Raw genomic sequence first — 27,739 nt, 5'->3', positions numbered from 1 at the left:
AATAACCTTCTATCAAATATCATTCATATGTTAACAAATACTCATTCAACAAATTGTTACATTTTCAACAAATATTCAGTCATCAAGAACCCATGTGTTTGGCCCCTTGCTCTTATAATGTCCCAGGTCTCAGTGTTGACCCTCTTCTCTTCCTCCAAAGGAGTATACTCCTTGAAGATATCATCTGGCCTCATGGATTAAATTACCATCTATAAAATGATGACTTCCAAATTTAAATATAAAGCCCAAACTTCTCCCCTGAACTGCAGACCTATATAGCCAAACTTCTATAAACATTTTCACTTGAATATATAATAGAATCTTCAACTACGATGCCCCACACTGACCATCTCCTAATCCCCACCCAAAGCATGCTCTTCCACAGCCTTTCTCATATCAGTTAGTGGAAATCCCAACCTTTTAATTGCTCAGTCCCTGAATCTTCCGTAATCCATTAGCTTTTTAATTCTCTTCTATCGCCTTTTCAACAACCCACAGCAAACCCTATCAACCTATTTGGACATACAGTCAGACTCTGACCACGTTTTGCCACCTCCACTGCTTCTCCTGATCCAAGCCACCATTTCTTCTCTAGATTATCACAAAGTCTTCCTAAATGCTCACCTTGTGTCTTCCCTTGCTTCCTTTTATCCACTTTCCATGCATCGGTCATAGTAAACCTGTCAAAATATGTCAAATCATGTTATTCCAAAGGCATCCTATATAAGTCAGAATAAAAGTGAAAATCCTTACACTATGGTCTACAAAGTCCTACTGAATTAGGCTCCATGTGACCTATTTTACCTTATTTCTTTTTTTTTTTTAAACTGAAGTATAGTTGACAATATTATTTTATTATTAAAATATAATAATGATCTATGGAGCATAAATGGGATTTGGGCAAGCTGGAATTAGGAACACTGGATAAAATTTTATTGCTGCAATATAGTAAGAAATGCAAGTGGACTAAACTAAGGCTCAGGGGAAGGCAATGGAAGACACAACAAGGCTGTGCTAACTCAATGCTAAATTACTGCTGCATTCAGCTCTGAGAACTTGAAAGGACACGCAAGCTCACCAACTGTGGCCTGCAGTAACACCTGGCATCGGTATTGCAGAGAATTTAGGAACAGCTGCTGCTAAGCATGGACAAATTCAATTTGTGTAAACATTTTGTATAAAACACCATCAACCTCGAAGAACTGACTGCAGGCACATAGAAAAGTATGATGTTTTACACACAATATGGTTGCATTCAGTGTGTTCACTCATTCATTCACAAATATTTATTGAGTAGGAACAAGGGCCCGATACCCTTGTAGGGATGGTGGATATAGCAGTGAACAATGAACTAAAATCCCTGCCCTCATGGTGATTATATTCCAGTGAGAAGAGATCAAAATAAACGGATGTCTACTGTAGTGTGTCAGATGGTGACAAAGGGAAATTACGCTGACAAAGTTTTGAGCAAGACTTGGAGATCAGGGATCCAGGCAGGCGACTATTTGGATATTTGAGCAGAGAGAAAATTCTTCACCTACCATGCTTTCACTCAAAAGATGTAACTGGTTTTAGGGCATCTTTTGTTTTAATCATGAAAGTTATATTTCTATCTGGCAAGCAGTGACCTGATTCCCTTTCAGGATCCTCCAGCTGCTTAGAGCAGCTTAGAGACAGATAAAGGTCAGGGGTGTGAACCAGGTCCTTCCCTGAAAGTGGCTGAGTCCTTTCCTGGACATGGCATATGGAAGCATCTCTCAGGCACAGCGGGCATGTGTACCACCCCATGTCTAGCCAACATTGACTATGCCTTTATTTGGATGTTATTGTATTTTAAAATAAAAATAGTTGCATTTTTCCCTTATAAATATAATGCATACACATAATTTTAGGGGAAACAATAAAACTGTACAATTAAAATAGAAATCACTTGTTTTCCATCCAGAGATAAGCGCTGTTTCTATCTGACGTCTTGATATTCCAGATAACCCTTAATTGGGGAAGGGTGGGGCATACCCATTTAAATAAAGCAGATGCCTTCCTTTTTTTGGGTTGAACAGAATTCCAATGCAAGCGTGTAACACTCAGTTGCCTCTTGAATGCCATACTCTTCCAGAGGTTACATGCTGCTTTTTCAGGAACGATCCTCTATAGACCAGGCAGAGGTGGGAATATTCTATTACTGAATGCTCTCTGCCTGTATGTTTGTGCCCACGTAGATACATTTTTTTCTGGAACACACAGTGACATAATTTGATTGGGGAAGACCTTTACCTGAGCCACTGTAAGTGGGAAATTTATAATTTCTTTCTCTTTTTTTTAGGAGGGGGAGGGGCAAAGGGAGAAGGAGAGAGAGAATCCTAAGCAGGCTCCTCGCCCAGTGTGGAGCCCAAGTGGGGGCTTGATTTTAGGACCCTGAGATCATGACCTGAGCCGAAATCAAGAGTCAGACACTTGGGGCACCTGGGTGACTCAGTTGGTTAAGCGTCCGCCTTTGGCTCAGGTCCTGGGATGGAGCCCCACATTGGGCTCCCTGCTCCCCAGCGAGCCTGCTTCTCCCTCTCCTCCCTGCTTGTGCTCTCTGTCGCTATCTCTGTCTCTCGCTCTCACATAAATAAAATCTTTAAAAAAAAAAATAAAGTCAGACACTTAACCAAATGAGCCACCCCTATAACTTATTTCTTTAAAGAAAACTTCTGGGGATGCTAATATAAATTCAAAATACAAGCAATAAGACTATACTTTACTGACGGCACCATTGAGAAAATTGCTGAATGTCTCTGAGCCTCAAATTCATTTGTCCTCAGGTTCAAGGTCCTGTTCATCAGGACATTGATAATATCCACCTTTTTATATGTCAGTTTGTTAGTAAGAAAGATGGCATAAGTGAAAGTACCTTGTGACTGCAAAATGCCATGCAGATGCAAGGTGTTATTAATTATTAAGACAGTCCTTTAGTATCTTAAACCTCCTGTCTAAAACTCAACTCTCAATGCTTGCATCTTCGAACTACAGGATCACAAATGGACCAAAAACTGTAGCATTAAACTACAGTGCCCCCTAGCCCATGTAGGAGGTCAGGACAGCTGATGAGTTTCATGAATCAGCTCTACCACAGATGGTTCTTTTGCCTGAGGGAAGGGCCATTAATTGTACTTTTGGATGATTTCCATCTGTCCAAAAGGAAAAATACTTATGCGTTTTCCTGTAACGTTCTTTTTATTTCTAATTTTTAAAAGGGAGTAAAAAAGTATTCTTTACTATTTACATTTTTGTTCTCCAAATTGCTTTCAATGGAGAGTAGATCTAAAAAAAAATCACTAGATTTATCCAAAGACTCATTGTAATGGTACTGATTTATATATGATTACCCATTCACATTCACCAAATTCTTTATAATCCATTGTAAGAGAAGATATTGGTCATAGTGTTTTTTTCAGAGAGGAAATGGGGGTTTAGCTTTTTTGCAAGATTGCACAGCATGCTGTTATTTATGAGCTTCAGCCCCCTAGTTCCACTATGCATTAAATCTACCAATAGAGACAGGGTTGTGCAAGGAAAGACCACTGGTTATTTTAATATCACAATGTAGAAATATTTGCTACCATGGCTTATAAAGCCCTGTATTGAAAATATATCAACTGCTTCCTTCCATAGGCTATAGCTCTTTTGTTATCTTCAGTTCTTAATGTTATAGATTTTTGTGGAAATTTTTAAGTTTCAATAGTCCAGTGGTTAAGTTGGATCCCAAGGTGATGAGTCCTTAGGAAACTGAACTTGTTTTATGAGTTTATTTTCCATGCTGAGCATTTAAGTATCAATCAGCACCGCTTTCAGGGATTTCTTTCTAACATCCTTTCCTATGTAAGATAAGGACTGCAATTCATTAGACTATTGGAGGAGCCAGAGGCTTTGCTAAGCTTTGCCTTTCTTGACTGTTCATCTCAAATTTAATGCCAGTTTGTGTGCGCTTGTGTGTGGGTGTGTCTGTATAATACTGGTGACCAGACTTGAATTATGACACAGTCTTGGTTGTCTTTCAGGCTAAATTGTCTCTCCTCTTTAGGGGTCAAAAATCATTTCAGCCTCAGTGTCCTTTCTACTACCTACAATCGGAAGCAGCAAATGTGCGCTTGTGAAACTGAGGGGTGACTTTTATCACGTTCTTTTTCTTTACATTTCTCTATCAACCTAGCTCAAAATACTCAAGAAATAAAAATAACTCTTCACCAACTACTAGGTTTCTGTGATCTGATCATTTCTAAAGTGAAAACCTCTATTACCCTAGCAATGGTCCCTTGATTGTTTTATTTCTCTTAGGCATAAACATCACAAACAACACACCCTCAAGCCCACAGCAAAGAGAATGCAGACAGGGGCACCATTCCTTTTCCCACTGCTTTTTTAACTTGGGGTGGTAGGCTAAATTTTGGCGAGGATGATGACATTCACGGGAGGGGCGGGATAAAAGTGTGTCTAATTACACGTTAATGGCAGAACTCGCCTTAACCACTTCCCCTCCCGCACGGTGATGAATTTCCCCCGTGTGCTCCCATGTGGATCCGGAGACCCTTCTCTCTTTAAGAGAGCCTCCCGCGCCCCTCACTCCGCCCCCTCCCAGGTCTCTGGGCTCGTCAAAGCTTCCCGAGAGCCATGGTTGGTCCAGGCAGGCAATCGGAGCACCTCATGGAGCCGCTGCTAACCGGGGGTGGGGTGGGGTGGGGTGGGGGGGTCTGTTTGTAGTACTCTCAGTCCTGATGTCACAGGCGCGGCAAGGACATCGCAAGGAGGAGTCGGATTACAGTAAGGATGGGCAGTGCAGCAGGCAGCCGGAGCGCACGCTCCAGCCGCCGGGGATCGTAGCCCGGGAAAGGCAGCCTGCAAGGCGCTCATCCCGCGGAGGACGCACGCTCGGCGCTCGCTGCTCTCCACGCCGGGGATATTTCCACCGAATGTAGCATGAAACGGCTCTGCTCTGCGTGTCCGCCTTGGGTGCGAGCTGATGCTGAAGACGCCGCGGTGGGGTTCCAGCTGTCTGATTAATGAGAAACATAATGTATTTTGGTGAGTGTTAACTCTGATGATGTAATTCTGGGGGTGTCCAGCTCTTCATCAGTGCAGACCAGCCCTTTAAAAAATCTTTAAGCCGCGAGCATATATTACATTAAACCTACCTCCAGTTGGCAAGTGGAGGACCAAGCTGGTGCAGCCTTCAGAGCTTCCTTTGTGCTACAGTTGGGGCTGTTTATTAGTCGTGGATGAGTTTAAGTTGGAAAAGAAAGGAAACTGGTGGGGGTGGATAAACTTTGCCTTGATTTGTCTGCACGAAGTTGGCTTTTTTAGCTAGGTGAAGAAGGAGAAATGGTTCGGCATGGGAAGTCATGGGCTAACTCAATGGAATGTAAAACTAAGTTCCTATACTATTGATGCTGTGAAAGCTTAGTTGGTATCAGTGTTTCATTAGGCATTTTGGTTTTTCCCTAATTCTGAGCCAAAAAGGGAAAACATTCTTTGGTGTGCCGTGATTGAGCAGCTGAGGACGCTCCTCCATACCATCCCATTTTTCTTCTAGCTACAACAGCCTAGCGCAAAATGCATATTATTTTAAACCTTTAGAGGTCTCGAAGCTGTTAAATATTTGTGCGGTTCAGTTGTGTGCCACGGTGGAAAGCTCCCTTAAGGTTATCAGCTGAGCTGCCTGCATTTTCAGAAAACATGTTGAGGTTTAAATCTGGGCTAACGCTGGAGCACTGTAAGCGGGCTGGGAGCTGTACGTTCGCACTGTAACGCTGCAATTTACAGCTGGGAGAGAAGGCACAACCCCTTCACTAAATAAGAAGAAGCCAAGGACTGGGACTGAATAACCTTCCCTCCTCCCTGAAGTTATGCTTTCCTTCTGTAAGTTCCATCCCGCGTCATCATCCGAGGGCATCTATCTGATATTAAAAGGTTTGTGAGAACAGCTGGAGAGGGGCCAGGGAAGGATTCCAAGATGCAAATGCCCTGGGTGATTTCTTGGTTTGCTTTAGATCTGAGATCGAGAGTCATTTTTCAGATTAAAGAGGTGCTTAGGTAAACTTGTGTTGGGGGAGTGTTAGTTTCTTGGTCATTTATTTGTGTGTACTCTTTGCTTTGTTTTGTTTTCTTGAGACTTTGAAACATTTACGAAAGTATGGAAGGAACACAAGTTGGGAAAACTGAATGCCTTTAGTTGTCTTGACAGCAGTTTTGATTTCCCTGTAATGTGTGTCATATTAGAAAAGAAGTCTCTTAAAAATAAGTAAAATTGATTTCGAAGAAACAATCCTCATTTCATACCCAAATTTAAGCCGAATCCAGAGTTAAACAACACCTCTTTCCAGGGGTAGTGATGGAGGTGGTAAGCTTGTTTATTGGCAATGGATAAAACACCAAGTGTTTATCGTGAGTATATTTTTGATAAATGGAAAATCTTGTAAAGGAATATGTCTTTTGGACAAAATAAAATTTTGACATCTGTAATGATATTGAGGGATAGGAAGTAGGAGGTATAATTTTAGTTTAAGTTTTTAGCCTCTTGCAACAATTCCTTATGTGATTGTGGTGAGGAAGGAGGGTTGGCCAGAGTAGTGGCATAGTCTAAAAGTACTGGTCAGTGGCCATCCGTGCTGTCCTGGATTATCATGTGGCTGTTGGAATAACGTTCACCGGGCTAGCTCATGTTAACTGTAGGCTAGTCCAGCTGTCTTGTAAAGCAGGGTGATTCACAGGGCAATTAGTTTCACTGTGTAATGCAAGTTTTAATAGTACGAATTGAAATGTGATGTCCTACTTCAGATGAAGCCGTACTCTTTTAAAGGCTAAGCTAAAGTTGCCCTCTGTGTCACGGACACGGCTCAGTCTTACCATAATTCCGGCATGAGATACGTTTTTCTATTCCTGGAGGAAATCGTGGGTATTCAGGAATGCCGTTTATTTCGGTTTATGCTATGCAGCCCCTCGCTCAAGCTGTTCAATGTTCAGAACTCTGAAGGCCCACCTGTCTCTAATAAAATGCATGGTGTAAGAGCTAGGGCAAGAAGAATTGAGCAGAACAACCCAGGCATTTTCAAGATTCCATAGCATGCTAATGTTGGCAAATCCCTGAGACCACATGTATATACGTGTGTATTTGTGTGTTTGCGTGTATTTCCAAAATTTTAGCTATTTCAGGTAATTTCTGAAAACAACACTTTCACTTTGTAGTTTGGTTGCCCATTACTTCTTCATTTTTGAACTGAGTCAGGGAGAACATTGGATAGAGAGAAAGTGGGGCTGCATTCCTGGGCTTTTCTGGTGATTTGTGGGAATGGAGTTGAGGCGGCAGAGGACTTTTACTTGCATCTCCAGCAGGGAGTGATGAGGAGCATGGGGATGCTGTAATGCCGGGTAAACTGATATGTAAGCAGGATATTTATTTCCCTTATAAATAATCTAATTTGTCAGCGTTGCTCAATACCCCCTTTCAAATATAACTGGAGAATCATTGCCTGAACAGTCTGGCTCAGCCTACCTGCTTTTCTGTATGCCTCTTTCACCTTAGGGACTGGACAACTGGACCCCGTCCTTGCTCAGTTGGAGTCAGTTCCATGTACGTGCAAGTGGGTGGAATATGCAATATTTCCAGTTCTAAAGAACAGCTCGTGTTTTGAGTGTGCTGTCTCAGACTTACAAGACTAATGGACCCTTTTAATGACTTAAGCCTCACTCTTATCTCCTATTGAAATTTTAGTGCAGTGTTCTCAATAATTGTCCATTCGCACTTGCTGTGCAGTGATTTAAGAGTTTGCTGTTCAGTCACCGTGGATACTTTTGTTACTTATGCTATCGATCTTGCATTCATTACTTGGAGTTAAAAATAAGGCTCACAGAGGAGAAAAGAAGCAAGGAAAATCCCAGTCAGCAACCTGATTGGGATTTTCAGTAAAAAGAAGGAAAAAGAGTAAATACGTATGAAATTCCCTCCCCACCCCCATAAATATTTTACATAAAAATTACACGTGCCAAGGATGAATAGCCATTAATAATTTATCCAGAAATAAAAGCAAGGCAGCTGGGAGGCTTCTCTCAGATTAAGGAAGTGAGGCTGTGGGTGGTTGTCAGTGCAACAGACCTGAGCTGCTGGGTTACAGTTTGGTTAAGAGGAGTGTGCTGGTATGAAGGGCATGTTCTTGCTTGAGTGCATCCCGGCTATTTGTCAGAGCCTGGCAGAAGGTTGTAACCATGTACTCTCTCCAGCTCTAAGCGCCGTATGTCTGAATCATCTCCCCCTTTCCATCTGGCCCACCACATTTCTCCACTGCTGGAGTGGTGAGTCGTTGCCAGTGGTCATGTCAACCTCACAAATTGTCCATGGTTGGCCAGAGAGGTGCCATGTCTCAGTCCTTTGCCATCAGGAGAGAAAATGGGAGTCTGATTGCACTGAGGAAATTCTGTGTGGCTGAAATTAAAGATGTTCTCAGGCCTGAGTCCACCAGCTGGAGACTCGGGGGGGGGGTTACAGCCAATCAGAGGCTGGGGCTTGCTCCATGAGAATAATCTGGAAAAAGGAAATGATACACCTTAAACAAATGAGCAGAGCTGAGAGACAAATATTAGAGCCCACTCTAAATGCTACTATTAACAGTGTATTAAATAAACCCTGAGAAAGGGGCAGACGCAGTCTAGAAAATGTGAAAGGGCCATTCAAGTTCAGCTCAGTGTTCCTTGTGGATCAGCTGTCTTCCTTGAAATGCCTGAGGAAAATAGAATACTTAGCGGTGTGCCAATCATAACAAGAACTACTTAATTGAGGAAACTTGTAATACAACAGCTAGAAAAAAATATGGTAGGAAAATTCTAGCCCAGAAACTTATTCCCCAGCCTATAATAGATACGTTTGTACATTGTCATAAGAAGGACTTTTGTTTTTCCCCTGGGATGTTGAGAACATTCTCACGTCAGCATTTACACTTTTGGTTGTGGCTGGACCATCAAGTTTCACCTCTAAAATAGTCTGTTAGGAAAACAGTTAAGCGGCAAGGTTATGGGGAAAGAAATGAGCAGAAAACAGCAGGCAGCAGAGAAAAACATTCCTCTTTTTTTGTGTTTTCAGTGGAAACATTTAACTCGGCCTAATTAGTTTGTACTGAGTGATCTGTTATGGGGAATTAGGTCCACTAGAGTCTCTCTAAACACTCTGGAGGTGTTTCTGTCTTCCTGAGGCTGACAGGAAGAGAGAATAACTCGGGAAGGCACTTGTTAGTGCAGATTCCCCTTTTTAAAGCTTGAAGTCATTACCATTATGTTTTATTACAAATGAATCTAAGTGACATGCAATAAATTACTACATAACAGGGATGGAGAATGTGACAGGTGAATCCTGTCGGAAGGGATCACCTGCAGGAACCAGCCATCGAAGAGAACTGGGAAAACCATAAAGATTTCTTTCTCAAGGCAAGCTCTCTTTTAAATTCATGTGAAGCTCTTATTTTAAGGGAACGAATTCCAGATTTGATCAATATGCCAGTAGCGTGGAATCCTTATTATGCTCTTAAATTTTGAGCAAAAAAAAATTTTTTTTAAGGACCTTATTAGTTGCTGTAATTATATGGAAATGAGATGGGTTTATTTAAAGGATACGTTCCAAAATTCATGAGATAATGACGATTTGCAAAGTTACCATTTTGTGGGTGGCATAGTTGTTCCAAAAAACAAATGAAAAATTTAAATTAGTGGTTTCTGACTTCCATTCCAGAAGATTTGGTCACAGCTGCTTTTGACTGAAACCTCCCCTGATAAGGCAAATGTGTTGGCTTGTGTGTGTGTGTGCTTCATACTGGATCATCAAATAGTGCCTTTTCATGTAAATATCCGAATCTCATTCCTCATTCACATCTTTTGTGTATTCCTAAATCGTTTCACATCATTTAAAAGGTAAAGCATTAAGTATTGGTTTAACAGGATGAATATTAAACTATTTTTTTTTAGAACAGCTGGCTTCAAGTTTAACAACCATTATATACATTAGAGGTTTTAAAAATCAAGTCATAAGGATAATTTTCAAGCCTTTTTCTGCTTAAGAAAGAGTGATGCTTGTACCAGCAGAAACCTATCTCTACTTTGACCTTGAGAAAGAGATGTTTCCATTTGTATTACACAATGAAAAACATGTCAAAAAACAACAAAGGTCATAGCTGCTGCCCTCTCTCTCTCTGAATCTCTTTAAAGAAGCCATTACATATCATTTCCCACAAAGATTAGTTTTGCAACAGAATTTCACACATGATTGGTGGCATTAAGAGAAAATACAGCCTAAGAGGTGGCTAGAAATATCAAAGCTTAAAGTGGTTGAGATCATGCTTGAACCAAATTGCTAGGGTTGAAAATAGGAAGACGCTTTGCTCGGTCGCAGCGTTAAAATCATTATGAAGCAGCTGGAAGTTGGGCTTCATTGCACGTGAGCGTCAGGTTTCCACAGCTTTTAAAATTTAAGGTATTTCCAGGAAACCCTCTTTTTTTTTTTTAAATTTTATTTTATTATATTGTGTTAATCACCATACAGTACATCCCCAGATTCCGATGTAAAGTTTGATGCTTCATTAGTTGCGTATAACACCCAGTGCACCATGCAATACGTGCCCTCCTTACTACCCATCACCAGTCTATCCCATTCCCCCACCCCCTCCCCTCTGAAGTCTTCAGTTTGTTTCTCATAGTCCATAGTCTCTCATGTTTCATTCCCCCTTCTGATTACCCCCCTTTTCTTTATCCCTTTCTTCCCCTACCGATCATCCTAGTTCTTATGTTCCATAGATGAGAGAAATCATATGATAATTGTCTTTCTCTGCTTGACTTATTTCACTTAGCATTATCTCCTCCAGTGCCGTCCATGTTGCAGCAAATGTTGAGAATTCGTTCTTTCTGATAGCTGAGTAATATTCCATTGTATATATGGACCACAGCTTCTTAATCCAGTCATCTGTTGAAGGGCATCTCGGCTCCTTCCATGATTTGGCTATTGTGGACAATGCAGCTATGAACATTGGGGTGCATATGGCCCTTCTCTTTACTACGTCTGTATCTTTGGGGTAAACACCCAGTAGTGCAATGGCTGGGTCATAGGGTAGTTCAATTTTTAACTTTTTAAGGGACCTCCACACTGTTTTCCAGAGTGGCTGTACCAACTTGCATTCCCACCAACAATGTAGGAGGGATCCCCTTTCTCCACATCCTCTCCAACAATTGTTGTTTCTTGCCTTGTCTATCTTTGCCATTCTAACTGGCGTAAGGTGGTATCTCAGTGTGGTTTTGATTTGAATTTCCCTGATGGCTAATGATTTTGAACATTTTTTCATGTGTCTGTTAGCCATTTGTATGTCTTCATTGGAAAAGTGTCTGTTCATATCTTCTGCCCATTTTATGATTTGTTTATTTGTTTCTCGTGTATTGAGTTTGAGAAGTTCTTTGTAGATCTTGGATACCAGTCCTTTATCTGTGGTGTCCTTTGCAAATATATTCTCCCATTCCGTGGGCTGTCTCTTAGTTTTTTTGACTGTTTCCTTGGCTGTGCAGAAGCTCTTTATCCTGATAAAGTCCCATAAGTTCATTTTATCTTTTATTTCTCTTGCCTTTGGCGATGTGTCGTGAAAAAGGTTGCTCTGGCCGATGTCATAGAAGTTGTTGCCTATGTTCTCCTCTAGAATTTTGATGGATTCCTGTCTCACATTGAGGTCTTTCATCCATTTGGAGTTTATTTTTGTGTATGGTGTGAGAGAGTGGTCAAGTTTCATTCTTTTGCATGTAGCTGTCCAATTTTCCCAGCACCATTTATTGAAGAGACTGTCTTTTTTCCACCGGATGTTTTTTTCCAGGAAACCCTCTTGACTCCAACACCTGAAATACACGTGACACTCCGCTGGACCACTGATGGGATGCACTGAACCCCTTCTCCTTATCAACCTTTCCATCTTCTCTTTTTTCCTACCCTTGTAGTATCACATTTCTGTAGGTAAGGAGGAAAGAGAGAAGTCACCTGGCCGAGGTCAGAAGGGAGACAGCAGTGTCAGGATTGTTGCTTTGAGCAAATATTGCCTGCCCCAAAGCATCATGGTACTTGGTGGGAGATGAGGGCTGTGGGGTGGGGATGGGGTGGGTGGGCTGCGAGTTCTTTTACAGGGTGAATGCTATTTAATCCATATCCCCAGCACCCAGTATAGCTCAGTGCTTGGTGCATATCTGTTGCTTGTGCAGCACCGAATGAGCTGGAGAATCAGTGAGGACGGGAGTCCACTTTCTCAGCAGATCCTTTAAGGCTGATGTCCCCAGTGAAAACTGGTTTATGTGTGTTGGCAAGAGAAACGCTTTTCTTTGCTCCTGAAAACATTTTAGCTACTTTTTTTTTTAATCTTTAAAGGTAAGGACTAGTCCTTAGAAATTAGATCTTTAAATACATGTAAGGAATTCTACCATCTTTTTTCTGTTTCCATTTACGTCTTTCTTCATAGGACTCTGCCGTGTAAAGAGGAACGGATCTATCAAATATTAAGACCAATGTACAAAAATGTCTGAAGAATACCTAACCAAAATCAGCATATAAGGCAGTAGAATCGCACTTTTTATCCATTCACTTGATCCCAGCTGCAGCTCTCAGCCTTACTTGGCTTCAGTGAGTTTGCCCCAGACATTGACATGCTCTTGCCACGAGGTGGGCACAGGCACGAAACTGCGCTCTGTGCAAGTAGCCGCAAATGTCCAGGAAGACCACCAGTTTTGGAGACTGTCGTTCCTGAAAGCTGAAAAAAAAATGGAAATAATTTTGACTACTATTTGCAAGGCTTTTGTAAAATTGTTCTTCACACTTACCTTTTTCATATTCATGTGTTTTGCTGATGAGGGAAAGTGCTTGTGGCAGATTGCTCTGAGGATAAAAATGCCATAATGAATGTAAACTCACTTTGATAAACACGGCCCCTTACACTTGTATGGCAATTGGTATTTTTCGAAATGCATCAACATTATGCTTTTTTTAATCCTTCAAATGACCCATTGCAGGAGGTAGATAAAATATAATTATTTCTATTTTGAGATGAGGAATTTGAGCCTCCGATGACTGAAACAACATTCTCAAGGTCACACAGCTAGTAAACGTCAAGGCCAAGACTCCAATTCGGTCCTTCTGAGGCTTACTTCAGTGCTCTTTACACTTGACAGAAGAGTAGAGGGGAATTTTTTTTTTTTTGGAATGGAAGATTATTTGTAACAATAATGCTAGAAAAAATATTCCAGCTGATAGCTAAAGAAATGAATACAGATGATTGGGAAATAAGATATTTTTATGTTTTGACTGGGTGGAATCACAATAACAGAGGTCTGAACATAATTCATACTTTTATGTGTTCTGCCTTGTTTTTTTATGTCAAATAATTAATAATAAAAAAAAAAACAACAGAAGCTCAATATTAGATTAGAATACTAATCGGCCTTAGGCAGGACCCGGCTTTCTCCACTGCCTCTGGTTTTCCAAGGCAGTGTTAAATATTAAGGCTTGTATTAATTATATGCTATATATTCCTGCTATGTCACTATTTAACTGAAAGCTTGTAAAAAGAAAAAATCGAGGTCATTTGTCCTACAAACTCTTAGATATTTACAATGACACCGTCTCCAGTATTTGTTCAAGATGGAGTCGGCCTGGTCTTTATTCTGTGACTGATAAAAGAGGGGGAAAATGGCCTACGTTAGAATTTATCTCTTTCACTTCCTGGCTCTATATCGTTGGGCAAGTCACCTCACATTTTTGATATCCAGGTTTGTGTAAAAGGAGAATAATGATAATGTTTCCCACAGTTCTCTTTTGAGGACTTAAATATACAAGGCATATAATAATGCCAAGCCCCAGGAAGTACATGGTAAGCTGCCAGTAAAATTTGATTCTTCCTTACTTTGGCCCCTCTATATCCAGCCTAATTTGCAAATGTATAAAAATTTAAAAAAATCAGAAAACAGGAACCATGCTAACTAACTGAAAACAGGTCAAATCAGAAAACAGGAACCACGCTGATTCACAAAAGACTTAATGTGGGTAATTTGTTAGATGGGTGATAGAATTGCTGAGAAGCCACATGGGGCCTGGGTGAGGCAACCCAGAGATTAGCAATAGCAAGAAACTGGTAGTTGTAAGATGGAAAGACAAGAGACGTGGGCCTGAAGGCCAGAACCCAAAGGTCTCCTGATGGGAGCTGGAATCATGGCAGACCTAAGACATTAAAGGATGGAAGGATTCAGCCTTAGGCATGGAGAGAGACAGAGAAATCCCTCCTTGGCTTCTGCCTTTTGCCCACCCTCCAGTGCACTGCCCTTGCTTCTCATTGGTAGAATGGAGCCAGAGGCCAACTGACAAGGCAGCCTGGGCAGGGCATCCTGTAGGTGTCAGCACCTAGGCGGTCCAGGGGAAGGTTAGGAAATAGACCTCAGGGCAAACTGGGGGAGATCTTACACCTGATGTGAGTAGCCTTTAAATGAGACCTTGTCTCTGCAAAAATATCTCAGTTGTCAGCTAGAGGTTCGCTTGGGGGAGATGCAAGTTCGAGGGAAAAGACTAGTTGAAGAGCTTTCAGCAGCCCCTGGCCAATCTTCCAGGTTCACGTACCTACTTTGTCACTTTCTGGATACCGTGACGTTGGATAAATTGGTGAATCCGTCTCTGCGTCAACTTTCTCATTTGTACAGTGTGTTACAGAGTCTGTTTGACAGCGAGGTTCAATGAGTTGCTGAATGCAAGCTTCACAATATGCAAAGCACCCATGTGAATGGGCCTTGTTATGAGGATGCAAAAACCGGAGTGAATTAGAAAGAGTGAGCTTGAAAAAAGTAACAACTTGGAAATGTATGTTCAGGTAAGCAGTTTAGCATTCCAGCAGGGATTTCTAAGTGTACTGAGAAAGGAAACATTTGGGTACATCCTCACACAGCCCCTTGCATGACAGGGTCAGATGTACCTGTGAAGCCATACCTAATCTGTTCTTTGTGATGATTGTATAACAAAGGGAAATGGCAGGAGCAAAGGCAGAGGAGAAGAAAGTGAGCTGGGCAGGAAACCCTCTGTAAAGATTCTGTGCTCCATATTCCTTCCTGTCCAAGACTCTAACGGGAATAGACACATTGAAAGCTGAGGGAGTTTATTAATAGTTGCTTGGGAAGGGAAGAGGGATTTGATATCGATTTTACCTATCCTTCCATGTGTTGCTGGACTTCTAAAGACTGATTTCTTTGGCTGACTGGCCCTGCTATTTAAAAAAAAAAAAAAATTAAGGTAAAACATTGTGCCCTTCCTGTATGGAGTTATTAGCATCTCTCTCAAAGCCTTCTTGCAAAGCCCTGCGACAGTTCACAACTCACGGTGCCCTTGTTTAGGGGCAACGCCACAGCCACAGTAACCGCCCGGGAGCATTGCCCTTGCAGGGCTCGGAGTGGAAGGCACATGATTACCACCAGGTGCTTCAGTTAACTGCTCCGAGGGATGGTGGGCTGTACTTTAGAGGGCCATGGAGATTCTTAGGAGACATAGCCTATCAGTTAAAAGGTGCTGTAGAGGACAGCTTGCTTTAAAAAAAAAATTTTTTTTTTCATTTAAAAAAATGTTTAAGATCTTAAACACTAACCTTCTGATAAATTACTTCTTTTTAGCACTGTGATTTGGTTTTCCCTAACTTTAAAATGCTTAATAAGTTAATAAGAAAGTTATAGTGAGAAGCCCAAGGCATGGCCTTTATGGACCTCTTGGTTTTCTGAGAGTGTTTCCCAACTCCTGTTTGTGGAGAGCGGTCCTGGTGCTGACAGGTGATGCGGCACCACTGACAGAGAAGGGGGTTTAACAGCCTGAGTGCCTGCTTTGTGCCAGGTGCTGGCTTGACTTAATTCGTTGCACTTCACTACCGTCCTTAAGAGATGATCAGTGGATCTGAATCCTGGCTTCACAAAGGAGTTCCTGGGCAGCTCTGAATAGATGGGATTGTCAAGGCCCCACTGCAATCCAGTGAAATCTTCTGTGGGGGTGGAGCCCAGGCATCTCCATTTTCTTTTAAAATGCCTCCGTTGATTCTGAAGGACAGCCAGGATTGAAAACCACAGAGATGGGTAATTTGAACCAGTTTATGGAGCGCATCCTGCACCGTAGGAGTTCCCAGCTTGCCCCAGGTCACCCAGGCAGCCGGTCAGGAATCCAGCTGAAGAAGTCCACCTGAGCCCAAAGCCGGTGTTCTTTCTCCCTCAACACACTGACTCCCCTTAGGGAAATCAGCCTGCGGCATAAAGTCCCTACCTGATGACAGTCCCTTCCTGTGCTGCCTCGTTGCTTCTAGAGCAGAAGTCCCTAAGAGATGGGCCCCTCCTTTCTATTTGGGGTTCTTTATAGAGCTGGCACCCAAACGAGGTTCACGCTATGACAGTCCATTCAAATCACAGTGGTATGGTTCTGCGAAGGATTTTAGAACCATACTTCCCCTCAAATTTAATGTTCATACATATCACCTGAGGGTCGTAGTAAACTGCAGCTCTTGATTCAGTAGGTGTGGGTGCGGCCTGGGAGTCCTCCTTTCTAATAAGCCCCCAGGTGCTGTCGGTGCTGCTTGTTGGCTGACCACACTCTAGTAAGGCGCTAGAGATCATTTATCTAAGCCACAGCTTTCTGCAAATATGGGGATTCAGGTCTAAGACTCTAACCTAAACCTCCCTATTTCTATCAGGTGACCAAGCACCCTACTTTGCCTGGTTCCCAGGATGTGGGCTTTCAGTGCTAACACTGAGGAAGTCTCATGCCGACGGTGGTGAATCGGTCACCCTGGTCCCAATAGATCAAGCTTGAGTTCTAGGTTCAACACTTGACTGAGTTCCTCATGGAGAACTTGGGCAAGTAACTTGATCCCTGTGAGCCTCAGTTTCCCTGTCTGTGAAGCAGGCATGATAAATGATGCTGCCTAGACTAATTGTAGGTATTAAATTAGGTGGTGCATATAAAGCACCCGTTCATTCTCACTAAATGCTGGCTGTACCTATTGCCCCGAATTCATAGCTGTGAGCCAGCACTCCCCTTCATTACTGAAAAGAAGAAATACCCCAAAGGTCAAGTGTCAGTACTCACAGATTGTCTGTATTGCACCATCTCTGTGCAGAAAGGGCAAATTGTAGATCACCTCCTGCCCTGAGATATGATGGGCAAGCTGGGGTGAAGGCATTCGTACTTCGGTGTAGTTTGATTACCCTGAATAGCTGTCGGAATGCTTTTTGTGTGCCGTTTAGGGAAAGAAAGGCCTGGCTAAGGCTTGGCCACCTTGGGACATTCCGAACTGGCTCCTGATGTTCTGTCCACCTTGTTTATCCGTTAGTGTTTCTCTGAGCTCTAGAACAACTTATGAGGGCAGCTGCTGCTAGAGACTGTGCCTTCCATCTCCTGACCTGCCATTGTGTTAACAATCGATATCCTTAAAACAAAACACACACACACACAGATAAGGCAGCGTCTACACGCACTGCGGCCCATGGAGAGGAAAAAAGAAAGACTTTTAACTCACACACTTCTTAGCACAGAGCCTGGCACATGGACACTGGATTCATAAATGTTGAGTGCAAGGCCAAACTGTGGGCATTCCTCTTTCGTGCAAGTGAATTTCTCAGAGAGACCTGAGGTTCCATTTCCTCGTGTTCAATTGGCTGGTGTTGAGTGAATGAGGCTGGCCTTGCCAGTCCTTACCTAGGAAGGCCAATTCACTCACCTCCTGTCAAATGCCATCAGCTTATCAGACCACTTAGTCTGCCAAATATGCAACTGTTATGGGTGAAGCAAGGTGCACTTGGGTTTTTCTATTATGACTGGTAAGTAGGACCGCTACGAGTAGCAAATTATTCCACAGTAGGGGTTACCAGGCCTGAGCTGCTGCCGACTAGCATTTTAGACCAGAAAACAAATGAACAACAAAGCAGAAGCTATTGCTTTCCTCGAGCATGACGTGCGATTGCAGAAAGGGCCCAACACAATCTTACTTTCCCTTATATCCATTTTAAAGGCAAAATTGGGAGATTTTGTCTCTGGTCCCATCTCTGCTAATTACAGTCAGAGCCTAATGCCGTTCTGAAAGGGCATTAAACACACCGAGTCAAAGTCTGCGTTTCATAGGCCAGAAAATAGAGGCCAAGTGATTAGTAAATGCTTGTATCTGGCTAGGACCAATACACAAACTAAAAATTAAACCCCATTTCTTTTTCTAGTGGTGTGAATTTGGGTGAATTGTCCTGGGCCTCAGCTTTCAAATCAGTAATTTGGAGAGTGACAAGTCACCCTACCTCACCAGGCAGCCCTGTACCTACTAAAAATAGTTCAGGTTTTTTAAATGCTTAGTCCCTGCTGTCACTGTTCTAAGTATATCCCCTCAGCTCTTCCTCATAACATCCCTGAGATAGAGGAATGATCAGTATGCCTATTTTACAGATGAGGAAATGGAGTTACGGAGAGGTTTAGTAATGAGAGTACAGTAAGTGGCTGAGCTGAGGCATACCTAAGATGCCTGGCTCCCCAACACAGGCTCCTCCACCATCCTGCTTCCTGTGACCTTGAGTAAATCTCAGCCCCCTCCGAAAACCAAAGCCCAGGAGCATATTCCCCTATTCAGATCGAGCAGCAGGTTTTTGAAGCAGGCAAACAAACTAACAGGCAAACCAACATAAAAGCAAAACTCCTCTTAGTTTTCATGCCAACAGCTACCTGGTGGTGGGGCTGAGGCCCAGATCAAGGAAGGGTTCCAGTTCCCTTCCAGAAAGACTGTCCAAGAGTGGGAGACAGGAAATCTTGTTCATAGAACACGTTGCACCAATCCCAGTAATGCTTCAGGATCAAGGCTGACGAATCCTGTCATCACAAGGACAGCTGGCTTCTGTGTGCCAGAAGATGGACTAGGCCCTTCCCCTGTGTGTGTGCCCCTTATAGGGACCACACTCTTCCAATGGAACAGTGGATTTCCTTCCTCACTGACTTTGGCCTTCGTTCCATCATGCAATGTGCCATTCGTGGGGTGATCTTTTTCTTATCAGATAATCATCTCAACTTATTTTAGGTCCATGGAGCACCAGGGAAGTGAAAGAGACAACTCTCTCTATACCCTTAAGAGAATATTTGCTATTTTTTTGAAAAAGTAATACATGTACAATTTTTAAAATCAAATATTATAAAAGGATAAATAGTGAAAACTAAATCTTTTCCTTTAGTCTTGTATGCTTTCTTGTATGTGAGAGACTACATTCTATGGAAGGCAGGGAAAGGAGGGTAGGGGAAATAGCTGAAGGTGTCAAGAGGTACAAACTTCTAGTTCTAAGATAAATAAGTCCTGGGGATGTAATGTACAGCATGGTGACCATAGTTTATACTGTATTGTATATTTGAGGGTTGCTGAGAGAGTAGGTCTTAAATGTTCTCCTCAAAAGAAAAGAATATTGAAACCATGTGAGGTGATGTTAACTTATTTTGGTCATTTCTCAATATATGCATATATTAGATCATTATGTTGCATACCTTAAACTTATGTTATATGTCAATTACATCTCAATAAAGCTGGAAAAAAATAAATGCTATGGAAGGGTATATGTATATACCCATCCTCTTGTTTTTACATGGAATGGAAACCTATCATGAACCCTGTTTTTCATATTGCTTTATTTAGCATAGTTGATGTTTCTCGTTCTCTTTATTTTATAGCTACACAGTGTTCTAATGCAGGAATATACTGTGATTTATTTCACTGGCTCTTTTATAAGAGAAATAACTTCATTCCATTCTTTTACTGATAAAAGCCATGAATATCATTGTGTGTACATAATTCTTTGTGTGCATGAACACACACATCTATAGGGTAAATTCTTAAACATGGAATTTAAGGGGCAAGGCATGTTAAATTCTCATGGGTATTGCCAAACTGCCCCATGGAAATTTTTTCCTGATTGATTTCTACATATATTCCTATCATTAAAGAGTAGAAAAACTTTCAAAGTGGCAAACTGTTTATGTGAACGTTGCCTTGCAGACTTCTCAAATGTGGGTTCTCAGACTGAAACAAAATGAAATGGCTTTCTGCTTCTTTTGTCCTTTCTCCTCCATCCCCCATCTATTTCTCCATTTCTCTTCTATTGTGCTAATTCCATATGGATGCTAGTTCCACTTTCCAAAAAAGGAATGGTGCCATAAAAGGAAAGATGCCGTATGCTTTAAGATTGGGGATGCATACAACAGGAGGTTTGCATCTTGTAAAGAAAATTGTACCCTGCACCTCAAAACTAGAAGGTTGGTCCTTGAGAGATCTCTACATCAGTTAGATCTTAAGCTAAATATGTTTGGAAGTTTCATTTTCTTTGGAGTCAGTAGGCATTAAAAGATCAAGACACATTTGCGTAATTTTCTATTTCAGATTTTTTTTCTTCTATTCCTAACTCTATGTTCTTCTTTAACTTTTGCAGCATCTCTATTTGAACATATTAAGCTTAGAAATAATCCAGAATGTCTATAGCATGTTTCTATGGTAAAAATGTCACACTTATTAAAAACACAAAAACTTGGGGCACCGGGGTGGCTCAGTAGGTTAAGCATCTGCCTTTGGCTGAGGTCATGATCCCAGGGTCATGGAATCGAGCCCTGCATCAGACTCTCTGCTCAGAGGGGAGCTGCTTTACCTCTCTCTCTGCCCCACCACCTCTGCTCGTGCTCTCTCTCTCTCTGTCTCAAATAAATAAAATTTTAAAATCTTAAAAAAACACACAAAAAACCCCCCACAAAAACAAAAACAAAAAAACCCCAAAACTACAAAGACTCCAAACAGCTATGATGGCTACCATTTATTGAGTTCTTGAGTTCTTTACAAACTTCAACTCACTCTCTAAAGTAATGATTTTGTTTGTTTGTTTTAGCAAGGATCTTGTTTTAATGAGCTAGATGTCATTCTCTCTGGTTTACAGAAGAGGAAAGGTGTGCTTAATTGTTAAGTTTCTTGTCCCCAAAATAGACTGAAAATGGCAGGCACAGGATTCAAACCCAAGATCATCTAACTGGACATCTGGTGTGTCAAAACGTTGACAGCACCCTTTAGTATTTTCTGTCTAACACACTACTCTTTGGCCACTTCTGTGGAATCTTGCTAGAAGGGGACATTTATGTAAAGTGGAGGTTCTCATTTTCCTGGTCCTTGCTATTGAAGAGTCTTAAGGACAATCACAGCAATCACTGCTAAGATATAGATATTACTAAGAGCTTTACCCTCCAGTAGGGAACCTGAGGAGGGAGGGGGACCAATCCTCTTCTCTCTTCCTGTTGGAAGACAGAGGGAGGGGGATACTCGTTGTCTCATTTTCTTTTCCTTCACAACAAATCTAGGAGATGGGTATTATTATTCTCATTTTATCGATGAGGAAACTGACATTAAGTTACTTCCCCAATGTAGGGACAGTGTGGGAGTCCAGAGTTGAATCCGGGCTCACATCCTTTCTACTCCTTCTCTCTGCCTCCTGGACTCAAGGGTCCAGTCTGCCATTATGTGCATTAAGTTTGAACGCATGTGGATCCCTGCACTTTTTAGGGTCTGGATGAATTCAGAGATTCCTCCCAGCCCTAAAATTCCTGGATCCTACAATAGCTTTGGGAATAAAAGGGTAGTACTCATTGGAGCAATAAATCACTGTAGCTCACACAAGTCCCAAACACATGCGCAAGTGTCCCTCATTCTATCCCTCACTGTCGGCGGAGCACATCATTTATCTTTTGTGTGAACTGCCATAATCGTCCCTAATGGGTTTCCTGACTTGATTCTTTTATGCTTCCAATTCAGCAAACATTTTGCTATCCCCAAGGCATAGCTACAGACATGATACCCCCCAACACACACACATACTTAAATGCCCCCAATGATTCTTATTTCCTGAAACAGAACTTCCAAACTGCTTACCCAGGCGGTCAGTACAGTCCAGGTTTTGGCCCCAATTTACCTTGAAGTTTCATTTTTATGAAACTACCCTTATCTCATCCTAAACCCTGCTTCTTAACCCTTTTGAGACTCTGCCTCACATTGTCTTTCCTACCTGATACATAGTTTTGTTTTTTTTTTTTTGCCTCTGTGTCTCTAAAATTCTACTCATTCATTATCTTTTTCACTCTTTTGTATCCTTTAAACATTTTATGTAAATACATAATCTTATGAATTCTTCAAAAGGTCCCCTGCAAGTGCACCTCCTTTTGAAAGACCATCTAACTCTTTTTTTTTTTTTTTAAAGATTTTATTTATTTATTTGACAGAGACAGAGACAGCCAACGAGAGAGGGAACACAAGCAGGGGGAGTGGGAGAGGAAGAAGCAGGCTCACAGCAGAGGAGCCCGATGTGGGGCTCGATCCCAGAACGCCGGGATCACGCCCTGAGCCGAAGGCAGGCGCTTAACCACTGTGCCACCCAGGCGCCCCAAGACCATCTAACTCTTTACAAAAGGAGTAAATACCCTCTCTGAATTTCCACGTCTGGTAATGCCAGAACCTATCTGAACAATAGCCTGGAGTGCTTGAAAATTCTGTTTCCTATTCCCCTCTCTAGATTTACTGAATCATAATCTCCAGGGATAGAGCCCAAGAATCAGGATCGTCAAAACTATATCCAAATTTAATATCACAAGATTTTTGGATCTCCATAAATAAACCTATAAAGGCAATGCAGTTGGGGCGCCTGGGTGGCACAGTCGTTAAGTGTCTGCCTTCTGCTCAGGGCTTGATCCTGGCGTTCTGGGATCAAGCCCCACATCAGGCTCCTCCGCTAGGAGCCTGCTTCTTCCTCTCCCACTCCCCCTGGTTATGTTCCCTCCCTCACTGGCTGTCTCTGTCACATAAATAAAATAAAATCTTTTAAAAAAATAAAAATAAAAAATAAAGGCAATGCAGTTGCACTTAAAATACTAACAGGATTTAAAAGTGAACTAGAAAAAAATTATATCACAGTTTATCTGAAAGAAGAAACATAAGGAAACACTCCAGAAAATTATGAAGAAATAGTGGTCTGACAGTGGAGACTTACCCTAAATTATTTCATAAACCATAATAATTAAGTTATTTGGTCCCAAATAATAGGTAATAAAAAACAGATTAGAATATCTAGAAGTAAACCTCGATATTTGTGTATGTGGGGACTCAGGCTATGATAAAAATGACATTTCAATTCATTGTTGAAAACAGTAACAAATAAATAGTTTGGGTACAACTGGATGAACATTTAGACAAATAAAGTGGGTTCCTATTCCACTTCTTACACCAAAATAAATTATAGTTTGAAGAAAGATTCAAACATAAAAACTGATGCCATAAATTTATAGAAGGAAGCCTGAGTGAATAAATTTATACTCTTGCAGTGCAAAAGGTTTTTGTAATCAGGACACAAACCCAAAGCTATAAAATGGAGAAATGATAAATCTAATTGCATAAAATTAATAACGTGTTTGGGAAAAATTATTAAAAAACTAAGTTAAAAAATGACAAAATTTATTTAAATACCAATGTCAGGTAAATGGCTATTTTTTTAATTAAACAAAGAGCTTGTATAAAAATCAATGAGAAAAGATAAACAACCCAGAAGAAGAATGAATATGAGCAAACATATTACAAAAAAATATATATATTGCCAGTGAAAATATAGAACAAATATTCAATTTCACTCATAATTAACAAAATAGACATGAAAATAAGAGATATATATAGTTCTTCACTTAGCAGATTGATAAATATTTAAATGTTAGACAGATTTTTAAGAATTGGGTGTGGGAGAAGCCACTCATACAGTTTTGTGTGTAAAGGAGTAAATTTTTTGAAACTCTGCATAAGGTGATGTGATAATATTTATATATGCATATTTTTATAGCACATACTCTCTGCCCTAGCAAGTTTTTTACTAGAAATCTGCTTTATATTCCCAAAAGGTCATTCACACATGTGAATAAGGATGTTAAATGCAATGTTGGTTTTTAAAGCACAAACTAGAAACAACACAAGTGAACATCAGTAGGGGAGACATTAAATAAAATCACGGTACATTCAAAATGTTGGAATGTACAGCTATGAAAAAAATGAGTACATCTTTATGTTGTGATACGGAAAAAAATCTAGGCTTTAACACCAGTAAAAGAAGGCTCAGAAGGGTAAAAAGAAATCCCAAAAGAAATCTCTTTGGGACTAAAAATTTAGGAAGGATCTTGAACAGCTATACTGATATATCCATGTGCATTTGGAAGAGAAACATAAGAAATCATTAGCAGTTGTTAGATTTGGGCAGGATTTATGCTTTTTTAAGTCACCCCACTGAGAGACTATGGACTCTGAGAAACAAACTGAGGGCTTCAGAGGGGAGGGGGGTGGGGGAATGGGATAGGCTGGTGATGGGTAGTAAGGAGGGCACGTATTGCATGGTGCACTGGGTGTTGTGCACAACTAATGAATCATCGAACTTTATTTACATCAGAAACGAGGGATGTACTGTATGGTGACTAACATAATATAATAAAAATATTATTATAATAAAAAATAAATAAAACCACAATGGGAAAAAAAATTGTTACCACAAACCTTCAATCTGTAAAAAAAAAAAAAAAAGCAGTATCTGCANCAAAGTACAATAAAGCAAAGCACAATAAAATGTGGAAAAAAAAAAAAAAGAAAGCTCCACTGAGCCCAGGGACTTATGTCTGTTTTATTTACTTTTTATACCTTAGCATGAGGACGAGGCCTGGCAATCAGAGGTGCTCAGTAACTATAGAATATATGGAACTATGTCGAATAACTGGTTTCCTTTTTTTTTTTTTTTTTTGCCTCTCATCAAGGGTGATCTGTCATTGGAATACGAGCCACTTTTCTTGTTGTTCTCTTGCTTATATTTCTCTGCATTAACAAGGATAGTAAATACAGTAGTTGAGGATAATGAATGTATTAGTATAAATACACATAAAGGCTTCCTTGGTGGTTCTGACGCTCAGCCAGACTTAGAGAGCACTGTTGGTGCTTCATCGTCTCCCCTTTGGGGAAGCCTCTCTCAGCAAGACAGATATTCGGGGTTGGGAATGGTCCCTGGTTTCAGGTTGGAGTCCTTGGCAGGTAGAGCCCTCTCTTGCACAGTGCCGAGAAGTGATTTAGGTCCCATGCTCTGTGGTCAGGTTGCCTGGTTTTAAGCCCCACCTCTTGGGCCTATTGGCTGAGTGACCCTGGCCAGACCCCTGGGTTCCATGTTAGTTCCTTCATAGGGTTGTTCCTAAATGAGATGATGTGTATAGTGTGCATAATACAATCTTCTTAGTATACGGAGCAGAGGTTTGTCATCTAGCATGGGCTGATGCAGCGGGTGGGTGATTACTGAATGGGAGGGGAACGGAGAAATGGAAGAAGTGATTCACTCATCCTGAAGGGCCCCCCGAGGCAGGCTACGCCCGCATCTCAGTAGCTCGGGAGGGAGCTGAATGAAAATTCCTCCGGTGATTTACCCAAACTGGATACACGGTCAGTCCCCTTCTAACTACAAGGAGATCCTAGTCTCCATTTCTCGTTCCTCAGCTCAGTCACTGATGGGTGCGTTTCCTCGTAGGTTTTGTGAGTGGTGTCATCTCTTGGGTTACTGAGGCATTTCCTCTGTATTGTCCTGGCTTTCTGGGCTGTTGCTGTCCTTTTAAACCTCCCTTGTTTTCATTTTGTGCCAGGATTTCCCACCCAGACAATTCAGGACTGGAATCTGAGAGATTACAGAAACCCAGCTTGGTAAGGCACTGGGGGAGCCCAAGTCCTTATTTTTAAAGTACTTTGTGGGGAGAGAGAAGCTTCCTTCCCACTGGAGTTCCTCAGACTTGACAAGATTGCCAAAGTCCTTGAGTCACGCTGTCTTCCACTGCTTATGGAGATGACAGTTTTATCTTCAAATACAGTGGAGTGGGAAGATAATCCGTTTTTTCACTGTGGTTTATAAGTGTTGCCTCTTCTTAATTTTAAAATAGCTTGAATGAAGTTCTTTTAGCCAACAACTAACAAACCAATATTTAAATAAATATGCCCTAACGAGCAATTCCCTTTTAGGGTTTTCTTGCTTTTAAATTTTTATTGTTTACAAATTTTTATACCTCAAGGCGTAAGACATACTTGAATACTTATAACTTTGATTTTTGCCATCAGTGAGACCTGAATGGTAGAAAGCCTCTTGCTTACCCCTCCTGAATCATTAGCAGGGAGAGTGACTTGGCATGGAATGAAATAGAATTTCTATTTCTATGCTCAGAACAGAGGCACTATGGAGCAGTAGCTAAGAACATAGGCAGTGAATGCATTTGGCCATTTTATTAGTAGAATCCTCCCATACACACAGTTCAGCCATGTCCCAGGCACTGTTCTAGACACTGTGAATCAGTGGACGAAACAAAGATTTTTCCCTTGAAGAATTTACATTTTCTTGGGAAGAGACAGATATTAAGCAACAAACATAATTAATAAATTAAGTATACAGTATGTTAGAATAAATTAAGTGCTACGGGTGGCAAATGTAGGTCAAGAGAGATCTGGCACAGCTCTAGAGGGGTGGGCTTGCTTGTGGGAGGGGACCTCATTATGAAGGTCATATCTGAACCAAAATTTGAAGGAATTGAATCCTTCCTCTGCCACTGACTAGCTGATTAGGTTGATCAGGACCCCTGACCCCACTGAGGCTGAATTTCCGCACCTGTGAAGTTGGCGCAAATATTTTATTGTGTTGTGTGGGAATCAAATGTTCAAACCCAGTAAAGCAACTAACCTATAGCAGGTCCTCGGAAAACTGTAGGGTTTTTATTACTTGTTTTATTATTATACATTCAGATAGTCTAAACTTTTGTTTTAAAAAGCTAAGTAAAATAATTTTTAACTGAATGTATTTTTTTTTCAAGTGTCTATATGTCTTGTGGTGATGTCACTACACAAAAAACTCTGTGTTTTTTTTTTGTTTTTGTTTTTGTTTTTTTTTTTCTTCTCTCCTCTAAACAGAGCCTGGGAAAGAAAATGCCACCCTACTGGCTGGGTGGAATCTGATCTTTCCTTCCTTTCATCTTACATGATATTGGGGAAATCACCTAGGTCCTAACCTGAGCGGGCTTGATGTGAGGGGTCAAGAGCAGAAGGTAACACACAGCTGGGGGGGCAGCAGGGTGAGCCGGGACTGCCTGGGCCTGGGAAACAAGCCGGGGGGAGGGGGCAGCGGGTCAGAGACCCCCTGTCCAAAAGGTGCAGCAAGCTCACAGGAGTCTGTTAAGGGGTGGAGGGGAAGACAGGAAAGTCTGGTGAGTGGGGCCAACTACACTATAGATTTGGAGGCAATCTGGGTTACTTGAAAGTTTTAGGACCTTTGTTCAGTGCCAGCAGGCTTCAAAGTTGGTGTGAAAGCTGGCGAAAAGGATCTGGTCTCCACCGTATGGAGGTTGGCAGGAGAACCTAGGTCATATCGGGAGACAGGAGATGGAGGGACTTTGAATTGTGAGGCACGGAATCCTAATGGGCCCCAGGAGGGGTGGGATGAGGGAAATCAAAGCTGCCTCTCAGAGGCCACAGTGGCCGCCAGGCCTCCCCCGACTTAGTTGGGAGCAAGACAGAATTCTAAGCTACTCAAGGAGGGGGGCCCAGGAGCCTGAGAATTCAGGCTCTTGTCTGTCAGGTAACCCCAGGCTGGCTTCATGGGT

The 27,739-nt window shown here is 41.5% G+C and overlaps 1 protein-coding gene across 1 annotated transcript in view; it reads left to right on the top strand.

Annotated features, from left to right (window-relative positions):
* The first annotated feature begins 4,734 nt into the window (after nucleotides 1-4,734).
* Nucleotides 4,735-27,739, top strand: part of ZNF385D (zinc finger protein 385D) — a 280,820-nt gene continuing 257,815 nt past the window's right edge. The window contains exon 1 of the mRNA XM_034662065.1: nucleotides 4,735-5,064. Coding sequence (XP_034517956.1) covers nucleotides 5,043-5,064 — 22 coding nt within the window. The 5' untranslated portion in view covers nucleotides 4,735-5,042. The remainder of the gene's footprint in view (nucleotides 5,065-27,739) is intronic.

Source organism: Ailuropoda melanoleuca, chromosome 6, assembly GCF_002007445.2.
Source record: "Ailuropoda melanoleuca isolate Jingjing chromosome 6, ASM200744v2, whole genome shotgun sequence".
NCBI classification, from domain to species: domain Eukaryota; kingdom Metazoa; phylum Chordata; class Mammalia; order Carnivora; family Ursidae; genus Ailuropoda; species Ailuropoda melanoleuca.
The sequence above is the reverse complement of the archived record's forward strand: the minus strand, read 5'-3'. Positions and strand labels throughout refer to the sequence as shown.